This window comes from Myotis lucifugus, unplaced genomic scaffold (genome assembly GCF_000147115.1).
Source record: "Myotis lucifugus unplaced genomic scaffold, Myoluc2.0 scaffold_718, whole genome shotgun sequence".
NCBI classification, from domain to species: Eukaryota; Metazoa; Chordata; class Mammalia; order Chiroptera; family Vespertilionidae; genus Myotis; species Myotis lucifugus.
Window position 1 is genome coordinate 129797 of NW_005871766.1, and position 25958 is coordinate 155754.

A 25958-nucleotide genomic window follows, 5' to 3' on the forward strand; every position below is an offset into this window, starting at 1 on the left:
GCCCCCTCACTCGGATCAGGGGCAAGGCTGGCAGCTACAGCCCATGGTCCCTCTCCCCAGCTGGCACCACCCCTGATCGCCCCCCCCCCACCAATTGGGGGCAGGGTCAGCTGGCCCACCACCCCTTCCCATGGCTGGCCCCGCCCTCAATCAGTTCTCTCACTCCAATCGGGGTAGGGCCTGCCAGCCAAGGCCAGCTGGTCAACCTCCTGCCAGCCCAGCCCTGATTGGGCTCTGATCAGGGCAGGCCAGCTGGTCAACCTCCTATGGTCTCCTCCTCCCAACTGCACGATTTCATGCACTGAGCCTCTAGTTATAAATAATTTCGGCTGCCAACATTTGATTGAGCATAGAGTATATGCCAAGTAGTTTTCTTTCTTTTCTTTTTCCTTCCTTCCTTCCTTCCTTCCTTCCTTCCTTCCTTCCTTCCTCTTTTCTCTCTCTCTCCTCTCTCCCTCCCTCTCTCTCTCTCTCTCTCTCTCTCTCTCTCTTTTAATGCCCTTGACTGGAATCGAACCCAAGACCCTTTGGTCCGCAGGCTGATGCTCTATCCACTGAGCCAAACCTGCTAGGGCCCAAGTAGTTTTCTATATTCATCCTCACAATAGGCCAATGAAAAAAGAAACTATGATCCCCATTTTAGTGATGAGAAACTGGGGCCAACCGTGGTAAAGCAACTCTCCCAAAGCTCACAGATTTGGTAAGAAAGAATCTCAGATTGACCCCAGAGCCTGCGCTCCTGGCCACCATCCTGCCTTCCAGCAAATTCACCTCCTGGTCCTTGCCTTCCCATCTCTCAGGTGGAAAATCACAACAGACGAAGACTCGCTGCTGCCGCTGCTCTGAGGGGGAGGGCCTCAGGGCCACTTGGGACCCTTCTCAGTGGACAGAGAGCTCACACCCGGGCGGGAAACCAGGCAGCATCCACATCCAGGCTGAGGACGGAGGCCTGAAAGCCTGGCACTGGCACTGCCGGACGGGGACGCTGTTCCCCCAGGGGGGTGTCAGAGGCGTTTGTATGAGATCCCATCCCAGGTACCTCCTCACTTGGACTCACTTATTGAAAATGGAGAAGTCGAACTTCCAGCCCAGGCAGCGGATGACGCGGTCGTAGGCCACGCGCATGGCAAAGTTGTCGCTGTCGTCCTGGGGGAGGGGGATGGCCTCGGCACTCTGGTTGCTGTCCTCCAGGTAGAACTTGAGGGTGACGTGGAGCTTGCCCTTGGGGTCCTTCACCACAGCCAGATCCGTCAGGTCGGACTCCAGCAACCCGTCCAGGGACTTCAGCTGGTAGGTGTCCAGCAAGCCGTTGTTGACGGCCCTGGGCCCACGGAACATGCAGGAGAGAGGAAGGAGTCTGTACGGGTACAAGGGGCTCGGAGGAAGAGGTGGTTCCTCTAGCTGGGGTCAGGGACGGCTTAGAGGGGCTGGAGTACACGGCACACCAGGGCGGCTGCGTGGCATACCTGAGGTCTCCTACGTAATGGGTGGCCCAGGACAGCCGGACGCGGGAGCGGCTCAGCATGTGGACAAAGTTGGTGACACCCAAGATGTTCTCTGCCGTCTCAAAGGCCGAGTTCCCTCGGCCCAGGATCAGCACATTCTGACCCACAAAGTCCTCAGGGTCCACGGACACAGACTCGTAACCCTCCACGTACTCGGAGCCGGGGAAGTCCACCAGGTTGGGGACTGACAAGCCGGTGGCGACAAGAAGGACGCTGCAGGTGGGGGACAAGGGGACGCTGGCTTAGTCTCTTAGCTACCAGACACTAAGGAAAAGTCACTTTTTGGACCTGCCACCTGGCTTGTCCACCTGACTCAAACTGCTGGCTCCTAAAAGAAAACAAGACTATTCACTCATTCATCTGATTACGGATCCATCCCAGTAGACGTGAGACTTTACCCCTATCCCTCATTGAGCTCACTCCAGCAAACACAGTTTCCTTTACCCCTTACTGGGATTGTACCAAATGTGAGAATTTGACTGACAGGAGAAGGTAGCACCATGAGAAATCAAGTAATTCATCCAATTCTGAACACAGCAGTCAGACCAAGTATCACCCTCAGTGATGAGAAGGAGACCTGATGTTCCTACTTTCCCCTTTCTGACTTGCTTGACAAATGCAGACATCTGTTGAGGCTTAATCTCTACCAGACTCTGTACAACATGTTTTACGTGTCATCTTACAGCTCCAAGCAACCCTGATTGACGTTAGCTGGCCTGCTTTACAGGTGAGGAGACACAGGCCCACAGCTGGCGTCCAAAGCTCCAAGTCAGCAGGGCCAGACTCGACCACAGATCAGCAGGATGCCCAAGTCCTGCTCTTTATATTGGTGTGTTTACAGCGTTGTCGAGGGCGGCTGGGGAGCTGGGTCCTGCCGGCCTGCAGAAGAATGATTTGATCGCAGGGTGGTTTCAAAAATCGAATTGGAAAAAAAAATCCAATTGGATGGCCTGTAGAGGGACATATGCAGCCCCTATCACTGTGTCTGCTGACTCTTGTCCACGCTGCTCATAGCTGACTCCCCTACACTGTCACACAGCTGTTTAAATGCAAGGGTCAAAATGGCTCAGCCTTCTTTCCCCGGGCTGTAAGAAGCAAGGAGCGAGGCTGGGCCTCTGCCAAAACAGAGGGGAAGATGAACTCTGATTGAGCACCTGCTGGGAGCCAGGTGCTCAGCTAATGGCCAGGAAGTGAGAAGCAGTCTGGTGCAGCTGGAAAGAACAGGGGCTTCGAGGTCAGGCAGATATGAGCTCAAACTGCAGCTTAAAAGCTGTGTGAAGCTTTGCGCAGTGGCAGTATCGTAGCCAATGAGGTTTATCCGAGGCACGATTGTTGCTAATTGAACTTTTCCCAATACAAAAAAGAAAAAAGCCGTGTGACGCAGCACCAGTTGCTGGGCTTCTCTCAGACTCAGTTCTTCATCTGTGAGAAGGGAATCAGTAACCCTCTCCCATAGGGTCCTGGTGAGGCTGCAACAGCACAGTGCAGTCTAGTTCGTGACTCTGAATCTGGGTTGCCTACAGGACATTAAGCTTTCTCGAAAGCTCAAACTGAATGCTGGCAGCACTGCCTGTAGGGCCTTCTCACTCTTGTTCGGTTCTGAAATCCCACTGGGCCCCTCTAACACTTGCTAGATCCAGCTTTTCCCAGCCCGTGTTTTGGGGAACACTAGTTCTGGGAGATGTTCTACAAACGGGTTGTGTGGGGACGTAAGCTTAGGTAATGCTAACTACCCAACGTTGCTTTCTCCCATTCCTCCCCCACCAACTGGCCACACAGGAAGTGTCAGGGCCTCCAGGAAAGGCCCAGCTTCAGGTGAGCGCTGGGACCCCGTTCCTTACCTGCACCTGTATTCCTGGCCCTTCTGGTCGGTCAGAATGAAGTAATGGCCATTCCAGGCCCGCCGATCCTTGTCCAGCGTGACGTGGGCAATGGTTGTGTTGTACCGCACGCGGAGGCCCAGCCTGCCTGCGAAGTCGCCCAGGTAGCGCACCATGTCGCCGGCGTCGGGGAAGTAGGCCTGGGAGTAGCGTCTGAAGAGCAGCCGAGGGTCATGGCTGAGCAGAGAGTTCCAGTCGTGGCGGAGGTTGAACTCGGCGTTGGTCCTGCCCGTGTATCGCTTGTTGATGCTGATGAGCTTGCGGTGCCTGGGGTAGCGCGTGAAGAAGCTGCCGGGCCCCGAGGCGCGCTCGAACACCACGTAGTCCCGCCCGGCCCGCTGCAGGAAGTAGGCCATCTGCAGGCCCGCCGGCCCCGCGCCCAGGACGCAGTAGTCCCGGTGTGCGGGCGCCTGGGCCTCAGCCGGGTGCAGGGTGAGAGCTGGGCAGAGAGCCATGGTCAGGAGCAGCCCCGGGGAGAGGCCCATCCTGCGCCGACCAGAGGGGCGAGGCTCGGACCAAGGTTGGCCTGAGGCCCTGGGAATGAGTGAGGCCGGGGCCTGCCAAGAGGCAGAGGCTGGCCTGGGCGCTCGCGGCTATTTGGGGTGGAGCCAGGACCAGATCTCAAGGACTTCTGAGCTCATCTGCTATGGTTTCAAGCTTGGATCTGGAGCTCCCTCCAAAAATCCCCAACCCCTCGGTCTCCTTCAGGGCCCCGGTTCCCGGGGGCGCCAGCCCTCCTCTTCTTGCCATGGTGGTGAGAAGGTGGGTGCTCCCCTATTTTCTCCCTAATTTGAAGGATGTCCAACAGCCCTCGAGCCCTCCCCCGGCTAGTGCCTGGGGGCATGTCTCTTCAGCCACAGCTCTGCTCTGGGGCTGGAGCCCGAGGAAGGCGTGGCCCGCATGGACCCACCCCCGACCAGGTGCCCGAGCCTCCTCGGTCAGAGATGCCCAACACACCTGCTGCCACGCCGGCGCGAGGCCGCCCTGCTGCTGGCGCGCACCTTCTAGGAGGCGCTCCCCGCGCGTGCGCAGTGCCCACGACCGCGGCTCCGGCCGCCCCGGCCCGAAGACCCCAACCCCCTACCGAGGGCTCGCACCTCGCAGCCGCTCCGCAGGCAGCGCGCGCAGGGAGGAAGGCTGGGCCCAGCCCGCTCGCGCCGCGGAGCCGCCCCGCCCCTCCCCTCCCCTCCCTCCGGGCCAATGGCAGGGGGCGGGGTCACGTGCGCGGCGCGCCGCACGCCGGACGGTGGGCCTGCGGGGGTCCGTAGGCGGTGCGGAGGCCTGCAGGTGCTGCCTAGGGGCTGCGGTGCCTGGGCAGGAGGTCCGCCCCCCCAAAACCCCCAGTGCGGGCCTTTGTTTTCAGCTGTGCCTTTTCACTTGGGAGGCGCGGGAGATCATTCTTGAGGGTAATTCCAGCTCTTACATTCCACCATGAATGTAGCTAAAGACCAGTTGGCTACCCAGGTTTTGGGGACTGGAAACCAGGTTGGTGAAGCCAGGAGAGAAAAACTAATTAACAGGTTTTTGCTACTGTGGACTAAAAAAGTGATTCTACAGAAAGTAACTTCATGATCTGATGATAAATTCCTAAGGGGGCAGGTCCAGGTGAGTCGTCATGCCCTAGGCATATGCATTCTTTAGTAAAAGGTTTCTCTGCCTTAAGCAAGCCCTGTCCATTGTTTCTGTGCATCTAGGACTAACACACCTTTGAAATGCCTTTGTCTAGAGCAGTGATGGCGAACCTTTTGAGCTCGGCGTGTCAGCATTTTGAAAAACCCTAACTTAACTCTGGTGCCGTGTCCCATATAGAAATTTTTTGATATTTGCAACCATAGTAAAACAAAGATTTATACTTTTGATATTTATTTTATATATTTAAATGCCATTTAACAAAGAAAAATCAACCAAAAAAAGAGTTCGTGTGTCACCTCTGACACGCATGTCATAGGTTCGCCATCACTGATCTAGAGAGCATATACTCTTAACTATCCTGTAATAAGATACCTTCCTGTATCTTACTTTCCTTCCCCTTTAATTCTGAATGCGTAAAAGCTGCAAACTGTCATTCTGAGAATCATTTTTCTGTTATCTTGCTTCCAGGCATATCCTTATAAAAATTTACAGGTTTGGAAGTTCTTACCTGGACACTACAATGATTCAGTCTATTGTTTATTAAGAAACATTCATGATTGACTTGATCTTTCACCAACCAGTGAGGTAGCCAAAAATAATGTTTACAACATTTTGGAGCCACTGGTCAAAACCTCTATAGGGTTATAGAGTGATTTGAGGTGGAGCTTGGAATGAAAATCCCCTTTTCACTCAATTATGAGCTCTTTATAAAATGTTTTTTATTCATTTATGAATGTTTTGAGCCTGGTAATGTAAATATAGTGGCCTATGATAGGCCAGTATGACACTAAACATAAACCCACTGCTATTACACAGCAGTGGTGTGGCTGAATTGGAGGCACAGCACGTGGAGGATAACAGGATGATTGTAGCTGGCCTCCCAGAGGTGGGATGTGGATCCTGCATGAGATTATCAACTTGGAAACAGAATCAAGTAGGTAATTCTTTCATCAAAAGGACTTAGGAAAAATATGGCAACCCAACAAGCGAATCAGACAAAATTGGAAGAGGAACTTATAGAAGGAAAAAGGGGACGATTACCACCAGAGTTCTGTAGGGTTCTCACAGTGGCATAGGATACAAGAACGCTCCCCTTAAACTCTAGCTCCTCCCACAGACCCCAATCAGTTGTTACAATGTGTCATAACTTTTATCAAGATTTCATGGACAGAACATAGTACATTTATGAGGGAAGAACAGGAACCTTCAAAAGGCATTAATGTGGTCCAGTGAGATGGAACTGAGGGTTCTTGTGGGAAAGCAGCCATGTCTAGCGTGGAAAGAACTTTATATTCTAGCTTTGCATGGCTGGAGCTTCTTTTCATAAAAAATAGTAGCTGAGCCCAGCTGGCCTGGCTCAGTGGTTGAGTGTAATTGAACTAGGTCAGTCGATTCCCAGTCAGGGCACATGCCTAGGTTGCAGGCTTGATCCCGTGGGCAGGTATGCAGGAGGCAGCTGACTAATGACTCATCATTGATGTTTCTATCTCTCTCCCCCTTTCTGAAACCAAAAAAATATATTAAAAAAAAAAAAGTTGAAACCTCAGACCAAGCACTAACAAATGCCACTTATCTATAATTTTCATGGCCTGTATCAGCATCAGAGAAAAGCACCATTAGAGCAGAAATGACCTTATTCATTACGATGACTTCAGTGCACTCTCCAGTATCTGAGGGCACACAAGATGCCCTCAATGAGCATCTGTTGAATGAACATTGAAACCAGACAGGCTAGGCAAAATACCTAACCAAAAATACAGCAGGAGGTCTACTTCTTAGTGGTTGTGAAGATCTGAGAATGGAAGCTGGCAAATAATGGGAGTACCTAAAATAGTTGCTGGTCTTGAGTAATGGGAAATTAGGACGATGAAGTGTGGCAGGACCTGGAGACGAGGCTGAACCTGGACTGTAGGCAGCAGGATGCTAGCCAAGGCTTTTGAGTTAGGACTGTTTTTAACAATCAACATGGTGGCCCCAACAGGACAGATGAGCAGGGGATAGATCAAAGAAATGAAGTATTTGGAAGCTGATGCAAATGTTTTGTTTGCATGAAACCAGCTTCCACCTGCCCACTTGTCCCAGCAAATCCACCTGGATTGCATCAGGAGTCTGCAAGAGGCAGCTTGGTATTAGTTGAATTTTGAAAACCCTTGGCACTTGTCACACCACTTACATCCGTCATTTTTATCACACTACCTACATTGAAAACTCCCTAAGAAGCACGTGTATGCTCTATCTTTCTAATAACTCTAACAAAGTATGATACATTTTGCTTATTTTTTAAGGCACGATTTTGATTAAAATTTAGAATGTTACTCAGAAGCTGAGCCTGTTTCCTCATCTGTGCAGTGGTATCACTTCCACCAACATTGTAAGTTCTGTGTCAGGCTCAGATATTTCTAGAAAGCTTAGTACAATACCTGGCAATGTAATTCATAGTCCCAAGAACAGAACACTATCCTTTAATAAAAACAGTGCTCTACTAAAATAAGTTTACATATCCTAAACATCTGTAACTCTGATTTATAACACTGCTTTGAGTGCCAGCTTGCGACGGTCACGAGCTCAAGCCAAGCTTGAAAACAATTTACAACCGCTTTGATCCCCACCCAGTGGAACGTCAGACCGAATCTTCTGAGGGCGACTCCATGAGCAACAAGCCCCACCTCAACCTCCAGAGACTGCGCCCTGCCTCACCTTTTACTAGTGACTTGTGTCTCCAAGGGCAGTAGTTAGGTTTGGCATATGACCATGGACTTCTCATGTGAACCTCTGTGGGACCTCATAATGAAGAGTCTCCAGGAACAGATAATTTCATGGGTTCCAAGAACAGAGAAGTCTAGGGCATCCACCCTCTAACAGGATGGTAAACTCAAAATGCTCAAGAACAAAGGATAGAACCCAGAGAACTCCAGGAAGGAACTTCTCTATCTCACCTTCCCTCTCCCAAGGGCTACCTGGAGAAGGAAGAAGGGCTGTCAATCAAATCATAATGTAGGCAGGTGTTGAGGGTAAGAGACTAAAGAGACTTATACTTTATTCCATCTGTCAAATTCCAGAGTGCAGGTATTAGACAAACATTCTACCAGGAACCGAAGGCCCTCCTAGGCTCGGTGAATTTACACATTCCAGCTCCACATCACCGTCTGGCTTAAGTTTCTTCCTCTGAAAGATACAGAATGTTAAATGAGCCACGTGAAACTGGTGAACTGCTTATGATTTCAACACCTCCACCCAGAAGTCAAGTCTTTCAGATCCTCACAGGGCTGACATGTTTCCTTTAGTCCCCAGCTGGTGAAGCAAGAAAGATAGCTTAAACCCATGTAGCTAACCCAGAGCCTTTTCTCCTTCAGCCCACTGGCTAACATCAGGGACTTCCATTGTCTTTCTCTAGATGCTTCTTCCTCACCCAGCCTCTACAAGACCACCTTCCTCCTCACCCCCTTCATGTGACCTACAGGCTCGTGAAGCGAGTTCCTGGAGTCAGACTGAACGCCACTCCAAATGCAGTCATGTCTCAGGGAGCCCTCAGAAAGTTTCCATCAAGGTTCAGGAGCAATGTGGCCACAGAGCTTGGTCCCTGGGCAGCCTGCCGCTCACTCGAGAGTTCAGAAAGAGACTTGTACAAACCTTCTTCTTCTTCCTCCTCCTCTTCCTCATCCTCATCGTCCTCGTCGGAACTGAAGGTGCCATCCGGCAGGCTGTAGACTCGGATGACCTGCTTATTGGGGTCCTTGAGGATGAGGTACTTGCCCTCCTCCAGCTTCATGCAGATGTCGATGACGCAGCGCAGGATGCCCCAGGCGTTCTCTACACTCAGGTTGATCTGGCTGGCAAACTCATTGGGCTTGAACTGCTGGGTGCCCAGGATGACGTGGCGCGAGGAGTCTTTCACATGGTACCGGGACACATAACTAGTGGGGAGAGTGGGGTGTTATGACGGGGGGAGAATCTGGGGACAAATATCAGTTAAATGGGGACACCTGACTTTTTCTAAGGGAAAGGGAAAAAGGCGAGCCCTTGTCTCCCTGACCGCAGACACCTCCTTCCAGAGGAGGAGTTCACAACTCCCAGACAAGAATCTCACCCAAGCTTGAGGTACTCGGATCCAGCCAGCAAAGCGCAGCAGGTCCATCGGGCCAACTTATAGCTGTTGTTCTTCAGCTCGGTGGCAATGACGGCCCCTCGCTGGGAGTCCAGCTTCTGACGCCAGTCAACACCATTACAGTGCTGCAGAAGGAAAGCCCTAGTGTCAGGAGCAAGGTGAGCCTGGCACCCCCTCTGGCAGAGAAGGAACTCCCTCCTGGGCTTGGCTAGCGAGTGGGCCAGGCCGTAGGTAATCAGAGGTAAGACCGTTATCATTTGCCCTGGCTGGCGTGCTTCAGTTGGTTGGAGGGTTGTCCTGTATACCAAAAGGTGCAGGTTCTATTCCCGGCAGGGCACATGCAGGGTTTGTGGGTTTGATCCCAGATCAGGGTGTGTGAGGGAGGCAGCCAATCAATGTTTCTCTCCCCCTTCCTTTCTAAAAAAAAAAATCAATTAACATATACCCAGGTGAGGAAAAAAAAGATAGATCATCTGGGTGGGCCTCACCTAACCATGTGAGTCTCTTAAATGTGGGTGTAGAGCTTAGAGACAGAGGAAGTCAGAGAGTCAAAGCACAAGAAGGATTTGATGCTGTTGCTGGTGTGAAGATGGAAGACATGGCAAGGAGTATGGGTGGCCACTAGGAGCTGAGAGGCCCCAGCTGATAGGTGGCAAGAGAATAGGGGACCTCAGTCCTATAACTCAAGGAACTGAATTCTGCCAACTAGAATGAGCTTGGAAGTGGATTTTCTTCCAGAATCAATAGATGAGAATTTAGTTCTGCGAACACCTTTGACTTTAGCTTTCTGATATTCTGAGCAGAGAACCAAACCATATGAGCTGAACTTCTGGCCTACCAAACTACGAGCTAACAGATGTTGTTTTAAGCCTCCAACTTTCTGTTAATTTGTTACAGAGCAAAAGATAACTAACATAAGGCTGTATAAAGAAGTAATTATAGCAAAAAGAGTCGTGTAGGTGACTGACCCTAAGAGAAGGATCCACGAGAGATAAAAAAGAGTGGAACCAGCACAGAAAATATGTGAAGGAAGCTGAGTCATGCACATAGTGACACAGGGAAAAGCTACAACGCCAAATGTTACAGGGAGCCATGGTGGAAAGTCTAAGAAAAGGCCACTGGCCCAGAACTAAGGCCACAGCCAACCTTCCAGCAGGGGCTGGAGACTGAGGAACACCTGGGGGGATCATCCGCACACCCCACCCGCAGCATTAATTGCTAACCCTTGGCTCTAATGAAGGCAGAGCTCAATGCCCTCTGTGCTCCACATCACTGGCCACTCCAACACAGCCTGGCCTTGGAGCTGTCCTTCCCACTGAGAACTCTTTACAGCAGCACCCAGGAGCACTGCCACCCAGTTCAAATTCAGGCACATAAGCTGGGTAGCTGCAGAAAGGATAACAGTCCAACCATCATGGCATGCCAGCGGAGAGAGCAGAAAGAGGAGGAAAATCGAAGAAAGCACGTTCCACTTGCAGTGTGTTCTGCAGAGCCAGATAAAAGCTAATCTTTGAATTAAGTGGAGGGAAAACTCAGAAGATAAAAATCTCGGTAGCCCTTCAAGTAACACGAGGGGAAAACAAACTAGCCTGAGACAACACGCCTTGCAGACGTGGAGCCCCAAGAGGGTGACAGAGGTGCGCCTCACCCTGGAGTCCCACTCGTTGAGAGTCTTGATGTTGATGAAGGACACTTCCCCATTGGCTCCGGTCATGACACCATCATGCTCACAACGGACAATCAGGTCAATGTCGTCTCCAAGCTTCCACCTGCGGTACCTGCAACGAAGAAGAAACTTAGTTGTCACCTCAGACCCTAAACTGCAGGTATTTCACCCCATACAGGGTCGGGTCTGTGCACACCCCACCCGAGGTGACATACCGGTATGCAACAGAGGCGATTTCATTCTTATCCATGTCATCTTCCACAAACGGGTTTGGGTTGGGGAAGTTGTACCTTTCTTTCCCCTGCAAAGATGACAAAGGTGTTACAAGACAGAGCCAACTTGTCGCCAAGCCAATCGACCAGACTCTGAAACGCTGCTTAGTTACAGCTCAGGCTGGGTTCCTGGAGCCCTTGAAGGGGCTGAGCTCATTGCATGCTGTCTGTCTACTTACCCTCTCCGAGCGCTAGCACCCCATGAACTACAAGATGCTAACAGCTAGTGTTTACCAACAACTCCTTACATGTGTCGACTGTGTGCTCCATGTCTCTCATTTAATTAGCAACCATGCCTCTCCCAGCTCATTTTTCTCAATAGCACACATCTATATGTATTTAGGGTTTACTGTTTTTCCTCCTCCATTATAATGAAGCTTCCCAGGGGCAGGAACTTGCCTCCAGAACAGTGTTACTTGTACACCACAATGCAGTTGTCAAATAATTGATGGAACCCTTACAATGTGCCTGTGTGAGACAAGTATTAGTGTTCTCTGTTTAACAGAGAAGAAACCTGTCTAACACCACAAAGCTAAGAGGTGTTGATCCAGGGTTCAAAGCCAGGCAATGTGACCTCAAAGCCCACGATTGACACTCCTTGGCGACAGGTAGGGACCCTATCTGTCCTGGTCAATCGCACAGGCCCAGAGCCTATGACAAGCAGATGCTCAGGAAAGTAGTTGTAGTTGCCAAAAGGCAGCGCATGCCCAGATGCTGCCCCTCCTCACCATCCTCAGGCACTGCTGGGAGAAGTTGTGGTTGATGTAGGTTGCTTCCATGGCCAGGTTGCGGGGCGAGTTGAAGGAATTACCTTCATCTTGAGGGGGCTCGTTGGCTGTCTCACTCACTGTCAGGAGGTCTGCAAAAGTGGCAGCATGGTCACCCACCCACAAAACAAAGAATCACTGATGACGTGCACAGCACCATGGGGAGATGTGGTGATCGGAATGCCCTCCCTTCAAATAAATGCCATCCATTACTATGGGTCTCCCAAGGTGGGGCAGTAGGGGGTAACGGGGGGAGGGCTCTAACATTAAATTCAATCACAGTGTAAACATCTATCCCTTTCCAAGCCTTTTGAATTCTTCAAGAGAATGTTTGATTTTATCAGCTTTCAACAAAGACAAGGCCTGAGGTGCACAATATAATTATACTGTTTTGTTTCACTGCTGAGTGACCTGATTTTCAATCATGGCAGGTATGTATATGTTTTATACTCTTTGGTATAAAACATACACACACATTTATTTTTCTTTTATAAATACACTGAAATATAAATAACCCATCAATTAAAAACATACACATCAATACTAAAGATGGTAGGGAGAGATGACAGAAGTCACAAAAATATTATTCAAATGAGTAACATTTGGAAGCATGATTTTGGGGCGCTGTGAGGACTCAGAATGCCGACGCCCCAAAGAGGGACTGCAGCAACAGTTCCTTCTTCGTGCCTTTGAGGCTGGGAGGGGTCTGACAAGCTGTCAACGCCTTCAGGGAGACAGACCATCTGCCACCCCTTCTCCAGAACCAAGAAACTGCTCTGAGCCGATGGAAACATTCACAGCCCTTGTGTTGTTCCCGGACAGGCCTCTTACCAAAGTCAGAGTTATCCCTCTTGTCAAAGAAGAGCTTGGATCCGACTCTCTGGACGACAATGTCCCAAGAATACACGGAGCGGGTGCAGCTCATCAGAGTGGCCAGAATGGCGTCGGTGGCAAACACATTCCCCTGGGTTTTTGCCAGCTGCAGAAAGGACAGAAGAGAGGAGTGAGGACACCCTCAGGTCTAACTGCCATTCACACCAAGGGGAGGACTCCTCAGTAAGAAGCCTTCACAGCCACACCCACACATAACACGTGCACCTCTAGCTGTCTGAGCAAGTCTCAGCCATCAGCCAATGGGCTTCTGGTGGCAGTCACCATCCCGGGCCAGGCGGGTCTGTAGCTCAGTGAGCACTTGCCATGTTCCAGGAAAGCACTGCTGGGCGCTTTGTGCCATCCTCACCCCAGTGGCATGCGCTAAGTGCATTTACCCCATTTTACAGGGAAGAAAATGAAGGTCCCAGAGAGGTGGAGCTAGGACGCACGTAGAGCTGGGATCTGAATCCAGCTTTACTTAACACCAGCATTCCGGCCAGCAGAGTGCCTTTATCTCCACCACCTCCTAAGTCCGATTCAGAAGACTTATCCAGAGGGGTTTTCAAGCCCCAACCCTGCGTCCTCTGTTCTTTCTGGGCCTTGGCTGTAGAAGCTGGTGGCATCCCTAACAGGTGGGTGAGCAGTAGAGGGGTGCACACCTTTCGGATGACAGGGTCGTCTGTGGTGGTGACGGTATGGAAGATGCGCTTGATGCTCCTCAGGGGCTTCTCGCTCCTCGTGGTGATGCGGTCGAAGGCTTTGTCGTAGTATTCCAGGCCCCCACAACACTCGCTGTAGGGAGAGTGGGCGAGACATGCAAAGTAAGGGGAAGATCACCTGCTTTTTCTGTTATGCCTTGGAATCTGGAGTCTGACCCAGAAGTCTAATATGTAAGAAGTGAAAAGAGTATTTGACTAGAACAGGAGATGAACTCTCAGTGCTCACTCAGGTGCCTGTTCCCTTAGCCCCCAATGTGGCTCCAGATAATAGTGTGAACACAACCGATTCAGCTCAACCTCCCCATTTTAAAGGCGGGAGATGAGGACTGACAGGCATCCAGGTGTGCTGACGTTGTGTCTGGCGAGCCAAGTTATTCCCACTACATGCCCTGTGAGGTCAGCTCTCCAAAGTGTCAGGAAAGCTTTGCTTGTCCTGAACAACTGCTGTCTTTCTCCTTCTGCCAAAAGAGCTATATAACTTAATTTCTCTTTTGCTCAAGATTCCAGGAAGCTGAAAAAAGCCTGAAATTTAGTATCAGCAAATTTCTTCCTGCTTTTGCTTTGCTCCTGTTCTCCTGCCAAAAAGAGCTATACAACTTATTTCTTTCTTTTGCTTGCAATGCCAGGAACTTCAATGCGATCCAAAGTTTATTACCAGTAAACTGCTTTCTTGCCACCTTTCCATGATTATTTTTGAGTAAGTGGCTTAAATCTTTTTGTAAATAGTAGGGCTTCAGAAAAATATTCACCACCAGCTGGTCCACCCACATGAGAGCATGATGGAAGGTAGTAAAAGATGCCACTCACATGTCCTGTGGCTCTGAGACTTCCAAGTAGCGCATCTTCATTAACTGAGGGAAGTCCATTTCCTCTTTCACCTCCCAGTCACTACGAACTTCAACCGAAGAGTCTCGGGGTTTCTGTCATGAAAACCATGGGAGGGAAAAGAATTACAGCCAGTGTAAAACATAAGCTAAAGGCAGGTTAATAGTACGAAGGGCTTTTATTCAATAAATATGTCTGGAACATTAACTACGTGCTGGCTGTCTTTATAACACAGCACCCCTGACTCTCAGGAGCTAACAATCTAGAAGAGGACCAAGGGATCAAGAGTTCAAAAACAAAGGGAAACTCCTTCCCTCGATAAGATGTCACCAGGGAACAGCAGCTCTTTATATTTCACAAAGGAGCTGTAGCAGCCCCTTTAGATTTCTCTCAAGGTATTAGCTATCTATTCTTGACACAGCAAGTATCTTATTTAGCAAAATGTAACTTCTACAATTGTAACTACACCCTTGCTTACATGTGTCTTCTAGTCTCACAATGTCCTCACAAACATTCGTACAGGATGTTCACAGCAGCATTCTTCATAATAGCAAAAAATGGAGACAACCCAAATGTCCATCAGCTGGTGAACAAACAAAATGTGGTCCGTCCATACAATGGAATTTGGCAATACAAAAAAATTAAGAACAGGTTGTTGGGGGCCAGATGTAAGCTGGCAAGGTCCTTGCACCTGTAGGGGCTAGCAAGGCTGGGATCCTTACCCACACAGTTTTCCCAGACTTGTTTGGATGGCGTTTATCAGTAGAATAAGAGCAACATTTGTAGAATGAGAACAGCCTTTCATAGCTTACCAAGAAGTCTGTAACTATTTACTGAGACATGCTGTACTGAGAACTTGTCCTTCTGCTGTGTCCCCCCCTTAGAGATTAAGAGGAACAAAGAATACATTCCTCTTGATAGACCTCCTATTCAGTGTGTTATGTATAAATAGTATTGTGTGGCTAATAAAGTTGCTTCAGTTCATCGAGAGAACTGGGGTCCTCCCGATCCCGCTTTCCTGTCTTTCTTTCTTTTCTCAATTCCCACCTCCCTGCCTCAGCCCGGCTCAACCCTGTCAGGCTGGAACGGGTACATGCTACAACATGGATGTACCTTAAAGATCACACATTGCATGATTCCATTTATATGAAAAAACGGACAGAATAGGCACACCCAGAGACAGAGACTAGAGTAGTGGTAGTCTAGGGTTAGGGGGGACTAGCGGCTGACTGCTAAAGGGTACAGGGCTTCTTTTTAGAGTGATGCAAATCTTCGGAAATTGACTATAGTAATGATCGTACAATTCTATAAATACACTAAAAACCACAGAATTGTACACTTTGCATGTTGTTTAGTATATGAATTATATCTCAAAGCTGTTACAAAACCAAACAAATAAACAAAATCAAATGCCCAGACAGAATTCTGGCACGAATACGCTACCTGTGATTTTTGGTCCCATTTCTGCCTCACTCCAAACTGTTTCTGAAATTTTTTCTGCAGTCGTATGCGTTCTCTGGAAAGACAGAAAAATTGTGCCTTTAGTGCAGATTTTTAAGAAAAGTGAGGGCTTAATAAAGAGGAACAAAAGAGATGATCTCCTTTGCTGAATGGCTGGTAGGGCATATTGTCCTCAAATACTGACCAGTTCTATTTTACTCCATCTAGAGACTGTCCACTGGCAGCCCCAACCTGGGCCAGGCCGTTGCATGGCGCAGCTCCCGGAGGGCTCATAGGACCCAGTGCGAATGGGGACCCCTGGAGTTGTGCTCCGGCAGAGCTGAGCCAAGGTAGCTCCAGAGTCTCTTATTTGCCTTGGTTTCCTTCAGCGTGTATGTCCACTAAATAGCTTCTTGCTCGTGCTGTCTGCCTAGAACTGAAACTGGCCCTTAGGGCATGATGTCAGGTTGAAGCAGTGGCTTAGCCTGCTTAGGAAGGTGGTTTTGTTTGCAATAGTGGGGAAGACAACCATTTTCCTCTCTGGCCTAATGAGTTCAGAGTGTGTAGTCCTGGGAGAATGCCTTGTCCTGGCAGGCTGGGAACCTCACCTCTCTTTCTGCTTGGCGCTCTTAGGCAGGGTCTGCAGATTGAACTGCAACATGTTCCGTCGATCTTTGTCTCTGCGGAGATTCCGCTGGGAATTAGGAAAAAAATCCATGTTAAAATCTTTAAGATTTGGCTACAGTAGGAAGTGCTTCATGGGAGGTCATTAGCCTAAGTTCAGAATGCCAAATCCAAGTTGTACATTTTCTTCTTATTTTTTAATGCTTTATTGATTTTAGAGGAAGGGAGAAACATTGATGAGAAAACATCAATTGGTTGCCTTGAGGACCAAACACGTAACCTAGGTATGTGCCCTGACTGGGACTCAAACCCACGACCTTTTGATGTATGGGACGATCCTCCAACCAACTGAGCCACACATGCCAGGGCCAAGCTGCACATTTTACTTTGCTTTTACTCTAATAATCAACAGTCTGAGGGTTTAGTTGAGTATATACTTGGAGTTAGCTTAAATGTACTTTCACACACATATTTTACTGAAGTAAGTTTACTGGCTCTTTATTAGAGTGGCTGAGTTTGCCTCTTTATGTAATAAGATGTGATCCAACTGGACCATCTGCTTAATAAAGTCTGCAGTCTAGCAATTAAGTCAGGCAATAGGCATAGATACACCTTTTATCTGGCACAAACGTCATTCTTAGCACAGGGGTATAATGTCCTACCTACTGGTCAACAGAAATCTAAACCATTTAAATGCATCCCTGGACCCAGTCAAGTTGACATAGTTTGTCACTGAGGAGCTCCCTGGGGTTCACTAGAGGATCCATAACATGCTTTCCTCCCATCAGCACTCACAGGGCTGCACTTTTAGCAGCAGATGAGAGCCCTAAGGTGGTCCGACTGCTGGTTCCTGGCCTACCTGTGCAAATCGCATTCGATTCCGCTGGTAGGCGGTCTTCTGGGTGCGCGCTGTGTCCACCAGCTGGAAACTCGTTTCATCCTCCTCGTGGAAATAAGCATACTGACTTCCACCACCAAACTGAGAGGAGTACTTATCTGGAGGCAAAGGGGATAGTGTGTAACAACCACCACCTACAGACCTACAAATACACACCAGCTTAAAGCCCTGCAATTTAAGTGTGGATCCCTAACATTGGCTGGGAGCATTGTAGACATGCAGACTCACAGCCTCACCCAGACCCACTGACTCAGAACCGCATTTAAAAAGGACCCCCAGGTGATTCATGCACATTCAAGTTTGAAGAGTTCTGATCTACAGACTTTTAAAGTCAAGAAAGAATCTGAGGAACTCAAGATAAACCCATTCCACTCTCTGCCTTAGTCTGTAAGAATATGAGTTGAAATTTATTCTTGCAGGAGGCAAATATGGGATTTAAGTACTATCACTCTCATCACCTGGTGCCCAAGGCAGACATGTCTAATGGCTGCCCTCAGACTCAGATAATCTTTACTATTCCAGAGAGCCACTTCCAACTATCTCTGATAAAAAAACCAATTTACTGTATCAGTATATTAAACCCAGGAATTTTAAACTGGAATCCATTGCGTGGCTTCACCTGTTCAGTAAACCCCAAGCAATGAAATGCAAAATGGGAACATAAAAGGGTTCATGGCTCCTCAAAAATGGGGGGTGGGGGTGGGAATCCCACTATAACAGGTCAAACTTCTTTAATGAACAGTCTAACTTTTGGGGCTACTTCCAAAAAATGTGGTAATGTCCACAGTCTAGAATAAGCTCCTAAAACTATGTATTATCAGCATCTCATCACCATTCTGGAACACTTTCAGGTGGAGGTTACCAGAAAAAGTAACCACTTTCCCAAGGACCTGATCGGGCAGTCAGTCAGAGAACACTTACTCGTGTACCTCTTATCTTGGTATGTGGTACCCGTCCAGTCTGCAACCTAGTAAGAGCAACAAGGGAAGACAGAGCACACAGGTCAAGCAGGCAATTTTCTGTCGACCCAGAAACCCCCAAAGCGAGACACAGAGTGGGAAAGCAGCAGGATCGGCTCACAATGCCTTTGTAAGTGCCCAGCTCCCCTATGACTACTGGAGGAATCCAGAGGCCATAACCTTTCTCAGCTGGTGTCCCCGTAAGGAACACAGGAGTAATGCTTTTGAGAGAATAAAACGGAAATGAACTCATGGAGGGTAGCAGCCACAGATTTGAAGATTCAGACTCCTGCGGACAGACACGTACCTTTCCCAGCCGATCTCCTTTGCTGAATGGCTGGTAGGGCATATCCCGAAACTGCTCGGGGACTGCGCAGGGACCCCAGCCTGAGGGGTTGTCCTGGATCACGGGTGTCATGAACTTTGCCATCTTCTAAAACCTTAAATATACAAATACTGTAAGTAGCTTCATGAAGAAAAGCCTAAAGGTAAAAAAAAGCCTATTTGAGGAAAGCTAAGACATAGATTAAATTAAAAAGCAACATATGAAATGGAACCCTCAACTCATAGCTACTCCTTTGTTTTCTTCTGTTTTTTTAAAAATATATTTTACCCCCAACCAATGAGGGGCAGGATTGGGAGGAGTCGAAGGCTGCCCTTCTGCGGGTCCTGCAGAAAGCTTCTGCGCCTGCGTCACTAGGAATGCATGACATCATGTGGGGAACTGAGACCGGCTGCAGGTTTTGGCTTGTGAGGTCGCTGCTTCGCAGGCTGGCAGGCGGACAACCCGCGTCTTTGTGTCACAGGAGGAGAATGTGGGTTTTTGATTTATGCCTTTGTTATGCCGAGGCCCAGAGAAGGGTGGTGACTTGCCTTAGTGTCTTGATTAAAAATCAAGCCCCAGCCCTAGCTGGTTTGGTTCAGTGGATAAAGCCTCGGCCTGAGGACTGAAGGGTCCCGGGTTCAATTCCAGTCATGGGCACATGCCCAGGTTGTGGGTTTGGTCCCCAATAGGGGACGTGCAGAAGGCAGCCGATCAGTGTTTCTCTCTCATCATTGATGTTTCTATCTCTCTCCCTTTTCCTTCCTCTCTGAAATCAATAAAAATATATTTAAAAACAAAACAAAAAAAATATATTTTTTACTGATTTTTTGCAGAGAGGGGGGGAGAGGGATAGTGAGTTAGAAACATTGATGAGAGAGAATCATCGATCAGCTGCCTCCTGCACACCTCCTACTGGGGATGTGCCTGCAACCAAGGTACATGCCCTTGACCAGAATCGAACCTGGAACCCTTCAGTCCGCAGGTCGACGCTCTATCCACTGAGCCAAGCCGGTTAGAGCTCCTTTGTTTTCTTGTAAATAATGTGAATACTTATAACTGAGAAGACTACTAACAAAACTACTTTACTACACTTCATTGACTTTTTCCCACTGTAACATCTTTCAAGTGAGTTTGCACCTCATGCTTGGTGGAGTGTCATTATCTTAATTGGCAGTTTTTCTTTCTGTTATATAGAATAATGGTGCTACATAAAATAACAGTGTTTCTTAAGTTTGGTGGTGTCTCAAAGATTTGATAAAATGCAGTAACTTTTTTTTTTCAAGTGTAATTACCATGTCCAGGTTCTTAGAAACACCTTCGCCAAGACATAAAATATTTAGCTTCTCTAAACCCATTTCTTCATGTGTAAAATAAGTTCGTTGTTTTATTAACTAACACACAGAAATTCTTTCATTGTAAATGCTACCCAATTACTATTCAGACTTGTAAAAATACATCTACTCTGGGTGCTGAGAAAAATAAGAGTCTGTAAGTGTAACCTGAAATTCAACTTTCTTTTCTTGTTCTTCCAATAGTCTGCTGTCAACGCAAACCCTTATGCAGAGCAAGTGGACACAGAGCTAAGCAAAAGGCCATAAAAGTGGCCATACATCAAATGTTCATAGATATTTGAGTACCAAGCATTGTTCTCAGTGATTACCATGCATATTCATTAAATCCCCCCAACCGTCTGAGGGAGGGGCCAGTATTATCCCTACTTTTCAGAAAAGAAATGGCCCAAAGTCATAATGCTGGTTGATGAAAAATATGAACCCTGGCCGTCTGGCTTGAGTCCATACGCTGCCTAATGCGACAGCTCCTCTCAGGAGGGTAAAAACCAGGGCCTCCTAATGGATGTTTCAGGCAGTTTCTATCAAAAACCCTCTGAATATGCTCAGATGGCGAGTTCCCAGAGGAAATCTCATTATACAAATATTTCTGGAGGCCAGAGAGCAATCAGGGAGCACAGGACACTGAAGTTAGTAAGGATTCGAAGGCTTCCTACAGAGGTGCCAGCAACTGGAGTTGGGCGACAGCGAGAAAATGAACTTGCAAGCTCTACCCGCCAACTCTGAACTTAGGAAGTTTTACTACAAAAAAAAGGGCCGGAGGGGAGGTGGCACTCGCAGAACCTAAGTATCTCAGTGTCAGGCACTGTGCTGGAGACCTCAACACCACTGACTCTCCCACACCCCACTTTAGAGATAAAAACTTGTAGCTCAGCCAAATCTAGAGATAATCTATCCATCATTTCAAAATAGACCCGATTCCCAGGGCTGTCTGCGGTAAGTCCAGCATTCTTCCCATCCTATTCTGGCTGGAGAACAGCCTGAAAAGATCTGGGGTTTCAGACTGTGTTTAACAGCACAACAACGATATCTCCAAAACACGCTTTAAAAGTCGGCTTGATCTGTCAGCTGGAGGAGGAACAGGTCCAGGGCTTAACAGGCATTCTTCCTGGGGGTGGAAGTCCGGGTTTCCACAGGTGCGAAGTGAGCAGAATGGGACAGGTAGGGCCGACCGAGCCCTTCAGTAAAATGGCCTGACAGCTGGGCGGGCACCAACAGGGCAGTCAGGGGGCCTTGTTGCAGGCGGCCACCGTATTGTGTAATTATCGCTGTCACTACAGGTCGTGCCCCATCAAGCCCCGGTGGTTCGGATCTGAGCTCAAACATGCTCCATCCTAGCTTCTGCTTCACATTAAACTAAAGGAAGGAAACCTTCAGTCTGGGAACTCCTCAGAGCAGGCCGAACACCGATTCGCTTGGCATTCTCAGAAACTCAAGCTTTGGCCACTTAAAAGACCCGGAGACCCAGCTGGGTCAAATGACATTATTAAATTCGCTCAGCCCTCGCCCACTAAGCGGAGTTTACAGCCAGGGACCTCACGCACCCCGCACGCTGGACTAGGGCCCGGAAGGCGGATTCCTGCCACTTCCAGCGGAGGGACAGCGGCAGCAGGAGGGGACGTCCGGGGGGTCTCTTCCGGGAGGCTCTGAAAGCCGGGCCCAGCCCAAGCCGGCTCCGGAGGCCCCCGGAATCCTACGGAACACGCCACTCACCTGCACGGGCCTCGGCCGGCCCGGATGGCGAAAGATAGACCAGGCCAGACAGCTCGCTACCTGGTGCACTCCGAGGCGACTGGAAAAGAGGGACGGTGCGCGCGCAGTGACCGGCGCCGTAAACCTGACCGGCGCTGCCGTAAACTGCGCTGCCGCTTCCTTTGGGTTCGGCGGCGGAACGCGAGTCGTAAAGCGAAGGCACACCGGAAGTTTGTCACTGCTCTTTGGGAGGTGGCTTCATTAGCCTTGTCGGCTCTTAGACACAAGAAGGGTGTTTACAGTTACGCCCGGGGGCACCCGGCAACGCCCCGAGAAGGCGTTTAGGTTTATTGCAACGTGGCAGCCGTGCCGTCAAAGCTGGAGGCGGGAGCGGCTGACGGCCCCCCTATGTCCCACAATGCCTTGCGGGCCGTTCGGCCCCTCTGTACGCAGTCGCTCCGGCCTTCTCCAGCCCATCACGTGATTCGAGTCTCTGAAGTCGAGCGTCCGAGGCGGATTTTATTCTTATTCTCCCGCTCCCTCCGCCCCCGTCTTTTCCAGTTTGGGAAACCGCGGTCTAGAGCTGTCAAGCGACCTGTCCAGCCTGCTAATGTAGTTCTCAAACTTTACTGTACGTCGAGGATGTCGGGAGCCCTCCTTTGAAAAATGCAGATTCAAGTATGTGGAGCCCACGGACGGGCATGTTAAATCAGCAGCTGTGATGCTCAGTGGCCACTCAGGAAGCACTTTCCTACGGTGGGCGACAGTGCTGCCCTTCCCGCAGCTCCCAGCCTATGGCGTTTGTCCTGGAATCTTACTGGGGAATTTCAGAACTTTGAAAGCGAACCTTTTGAGGGCGCGATTTTATTCAAACCTCAGATCCTCTTCTACCTGTCTCCTAGGTTTCCCTTGTCAGTCTTCCAACCTGTCTCCTTTATTGGAAAATATATCGGCTATTAGATCTGATATCTGCTCTTGACTGCCCCTTTCTAGCTGGGCCTCACTTTCCTCGGCTATCCTAGGAGATAATACTCAGGAGGTGCTGTGAGGGTAAAAGAAAAAGTATGTAATTCCACTCGCCAGTTGGGTGAGCTTGGGCCGGTTATTCGATCTCGAAAGCTGCTTGCTTCTCTGCAAAATGAAAATGTGAATAGCAGCATCTGTTTCCATAAATTGCCTCCCAATCTGCTCACCTTCCAGTTCTCCTAATGTTTATTAATGGGACCCAAGGAATGGTGCTCTGTGCAAAACCTTGTAGTCATCAGTACTAGTCCCTTTCCCCTCTGCAACCCCACATTTAGTTCTCTACTAAGTCCTCTTTGTTTTTCTTTCAGAATCCATCTTGAATGCCAGTTTCCCCACCATCTCCAGCCTTGCGTCTGGACCCTTAGTGACCACTCTTGCTCCTCTAGGGTTACCTCTCACGTGGTGGTCAAAGCTCGAGTTACTTCCTCAGGGAGGTCTTCTCTGACCACCATTCCTAAGACAGCTGCTCCTCCCGCCACCCCTCTTCACCCCCCCAGTCTGCTCTGTCTTCCTCATAGTACTCATCACACTGAAATATTTTTGTTTCCTTGTGTAGGCTCTGTCTCTGCCTCTAGAGGGCAAGCTCTGTGCTGGCAGCAACTCTGTCTGTATCTAGAACAGTGCCTGGCAATACACGTGTGTTGAATGGATGGCTAGAGATTTTGTGAGAATTAAATGAGAACATGAATTTAGCACCTTACTCCGGGCACGAAGTAAGCACTCAGTTGATGTTAGTGTAATGGATATCAATAGTAAATTGTAGTGTTTTGTAAATTACAAGGGGAGATGTAGCTTTTCTAAATTGCTTAGATCATGTCTCTCCTCTAGGGCCCACAGGCCATCTGCTGTAGTCTCTCTCTCATGTCAAAGTTTAATCATCTTTTTCATATTTTTTGCCCAGATGTCCTTGCACACCGCAGATGGAGGAGGATTTGAAGTGTCCTGTCTCATTCTCAATAGTGGGTCCCTGGTCTTGGATGGGATCTTGCCTCCATTCCTCCTCCCAGCTGACTCCCGTGTTGTCTCTTTCCGCCTGTCACACTGTCCTTTCTCCACATGACATAAAGCTGGACTGATCCTCCTTCATATGAAATCAGAGCATGCCCAACCTCCCTCCCTCCCTCCCTCCTGCCCTCCATCCCCTGCTGAAAATCTTTCAATGGCTTACCTTGATCCTGAGGATAAAAGCCCTTTCTGTTCAATGGCCTGCGAGTTTCTAAGTGGCAGCTTTTCACTGGCTGCTTCCTCTTTCTGGGTCATACCCCGGCTCACTTCCTGTCTTGAGACCTTTTTCACCTGCTGTTCTCTGCTGCCTGGAACGCACCTCCCTTAGATCTTCACTGTTTCCTCAACACACAGGCATTTCCTGACCACCCCTCTGAGTAGCCTTGCCCTGTCCTCATTCACTCTGTCGCCCACCATGAGCCTGGTACTATTCCAGGAACTTACATTAACTCATTTAATTCTCACTGCAGCCCTATGAGGTAGGGCCTGTTATTCTCTCCATTTTACAGATGAAGATATGGAGGCACAGAGAGGTGTTCTAGGTTGAGCCGTGCATAGTGAAGCTGGGGTTTCAAACTCAGGAGATATCTGGCCCCCGCTGCTTCTGCGCATCCCGTTGGTGTTTTACTGGGTGCCTAACATTGATCTCTCTTCCACTTACCTTGTTTGTTTATTTGTTTTACTTTTTTATTGTCTCCTCATTAGAAAGGAAGCCTCATGGGAGGTGGGGTCTTACGTGTCTTGCTCACTGCTGTGTCCCCAGCACCTAGAATGGTGCTTACCACGTAGTTGGTGCTTGGGAAATGTTTGTTGGATGCATGAGTGACCTCCGAGGACAGGTTCTCTCCTTCAGGTGTCCACTTGGCACAGCCCTCCATTGCCACGCTTCCCACACCTCTGGTCCTGTTACCAGTGTCGCCCACCTCTCCTAACCCAGGCCCTGGGTTCCTCTAGCATGGGGCCGCATTATTCCTGGAGGATGCCGCATGGCCCAGCACCGTGCCTGGCATACAGAGTTTGCTCAGGAAATGCGGGATGAATCCAGGGCCTTCATATTCTGATTTTAGAGACTAAAATAAAAACCTAGCACTCTTGCCAGAAAAGTATAGGTGTGAGGGCAGGTGCTCTTTTCTCAAAAGGAGCTGGAGATGTCACAGTGCCTGTCTAGTCTGGAGAGGCACAAACTCGGTTTGGGAATTGAGTGACTAACTTTTCATGATTACTAGTAATGGCTGACATTAGCACAGCAGTTTACAAGGGACAAATTCCTTGATTTCATTTTAGCCTCATGGCTACAGTAGTTTAGTGCCAATTTTACAGATGGTCAGATGAGGCTGCGAGAGGTAAAGGCACTAATACAGGTTCACACACCTAGTGAGAGGCAGAGCCGGGATTTCATTTATTTACTTTCAGCAAACATCCATGGGGCACCTTCTGTGTGCCTGGTATGGAGTTAGGTGTGGAGGATGAGCAAGGAGCAGAGCAGGTCCTGCAGTCCAGGAGGGTACCTTCTTCTTCTTTAAAAAAAAATATTTTTAAAATTGATTTCAGAGAGGAAAGGAGAAAGAGAGAGCGATAGAAACATCAATGATGAGAGAGAATCATCGATTGCCTGCCTCCTGCATGGCCCACACTGGGGATCAAGCCCACAATCTGGGTATGTGCCTTGACTGGGAATCGGACTGTGACCTCCTGGTTCATAGGTCAATGCTCAACCACTGAGCCATGCCAGCTGGGCGTGGAGGGTACCTTCTAAAAGAGGGGAGGTAGACCATGGGCAGGTGTACAAAGAGATGTGAGAAGTGGGTACATATGCTGTAACAGGGATGTGTGTTAGAGAATGATTTGGGGCACAGCACTTTTAAGGTGGTGCTTCAGGAAGGCACCTGTGAGGAGGTGACATTTGAGCAGAGACTGCAGGACGAGAGGGAGCAGGCCCGGGGAGATCTAGGGGAAGAACATTTCAGCGGAGGCAACAGGCCCTTTCTCTTCCCACATGTGGCCTTCTGGGGAGGGAAGGGTGAGTGCTGGGGCTATAGGGATCCTCTTAGTCACTCATCTGGTCAAACCTGCACTCCAGACAGGCATTTCCTTGTCTCCTGTCTGGCTGGTTGCTGTTACCTCTGCTTGGATGTGCCTAGTGTTGGGGGGATCACTCTAATGATGCTCCTTTGCCCTCTATGGATTTCTTTTTGGTAAACTTTCCTAGTTCCTTTATTTATTTCTTTTTTTATTAATACATTTCTTAATTGATTTCAGAGAGGAAGGAAGAGGGAGAGAGAGATAGAAACATCAATGATGAGAGAGAATCAATGATCGGCTGCCTTCTGCACGCCCCCTACTGGGGATCGAGCCCACAACCTGGGCATGTGCCCTTGGCCAGAATCGAACCTGGG

General features: G+C 49.1%; 2 protein-coding genes, 1 long non-coding RNA gene and 1 pseudogene across 4 annotated transcripts in view; 2 read left to right on the forward strand and 2 right to left on the reverse strand.

The window, feature by feature from the left end:
- FOXRED2 (FAD dependent oxidoreductase domain containing 2) overlaps nt 1–4510 on the reverse strand; it is a 29970-nt gene extending 25460 nt beyond the window's left edge. For both annotated transcript variants that reach the window (XR_002826949.1, XM_006105723.3), the window contains exons 1-3: nt 3347–4510; nt 1467–1718; nt 1058–1321 (exon numbers count right to left, since the gene is read on the reverse strand). Coding sequence is in view for 1 of the 2 variants with exons in the window: in XM_006105723.3 (XP_006105785.1) it covers nt 1058–1321; nt 1467–1718; nt 3347–3870 (1040 nt within the window). In the remaining variant the exon portion in view is untranslated. The remainder of the gene's footprint in view (nt 1–1057; nt 1322–1466; nt 1719–3346) is intronic.
- LOC111823837 lies at nt 2784–2864 on the forward strand (annotated as a pseudogene).
- Nucleotides 4511–8022: 3512 nt separating the features above from the next.
- EIF3D (eukaryotic translation initiation factor 3 subunit D) lies at nt 8023–21684 on the reverse strand. Its single transcript, XM_006105722.3, has 15 exons — nt 21553–21684; nt 18473–18605; nt 18128–18173; nt 17168–17304; nt 16293–16378; nt 15688–15760; nt 14227–14339; nt 13360–13492; nt 12659–12806; nt 11789–11919; nt 11004–11089; nt 10771–10900; nt 9105–9247; nt 8648–8931; nt 8023–8182 (listed from the first exon to the last, which is right to left on the reverse strand). Exons 2-15 carry the CDS (start codon nt 18593–18595, stop codon nt 8169–8171), a joined length of 1647 nt encoding a protein of 548 aa, XP_006105784.1. The 5' UTR covers nt 18596–18605; nt 21553–21684; the 3' UTR covers nt 8023–8168.
- Nucleotides 21685–21879: 195 nt separating this feature from the next.
- The window catches only part of LOC111823836, a 27337-nt gene continuing 23258 nt past the window's right edge, over nt 21880–25958 (forward strand). Inside the window, exon 1 of the long non-coding RNA XR_002826948.1 lies at nt 21880–22287. This is a non-coding gene — a long non-coding RNA (uncharacterized LOC111823836). The remainder of the gene's footprint in view (nt 22288–25958) is intronic.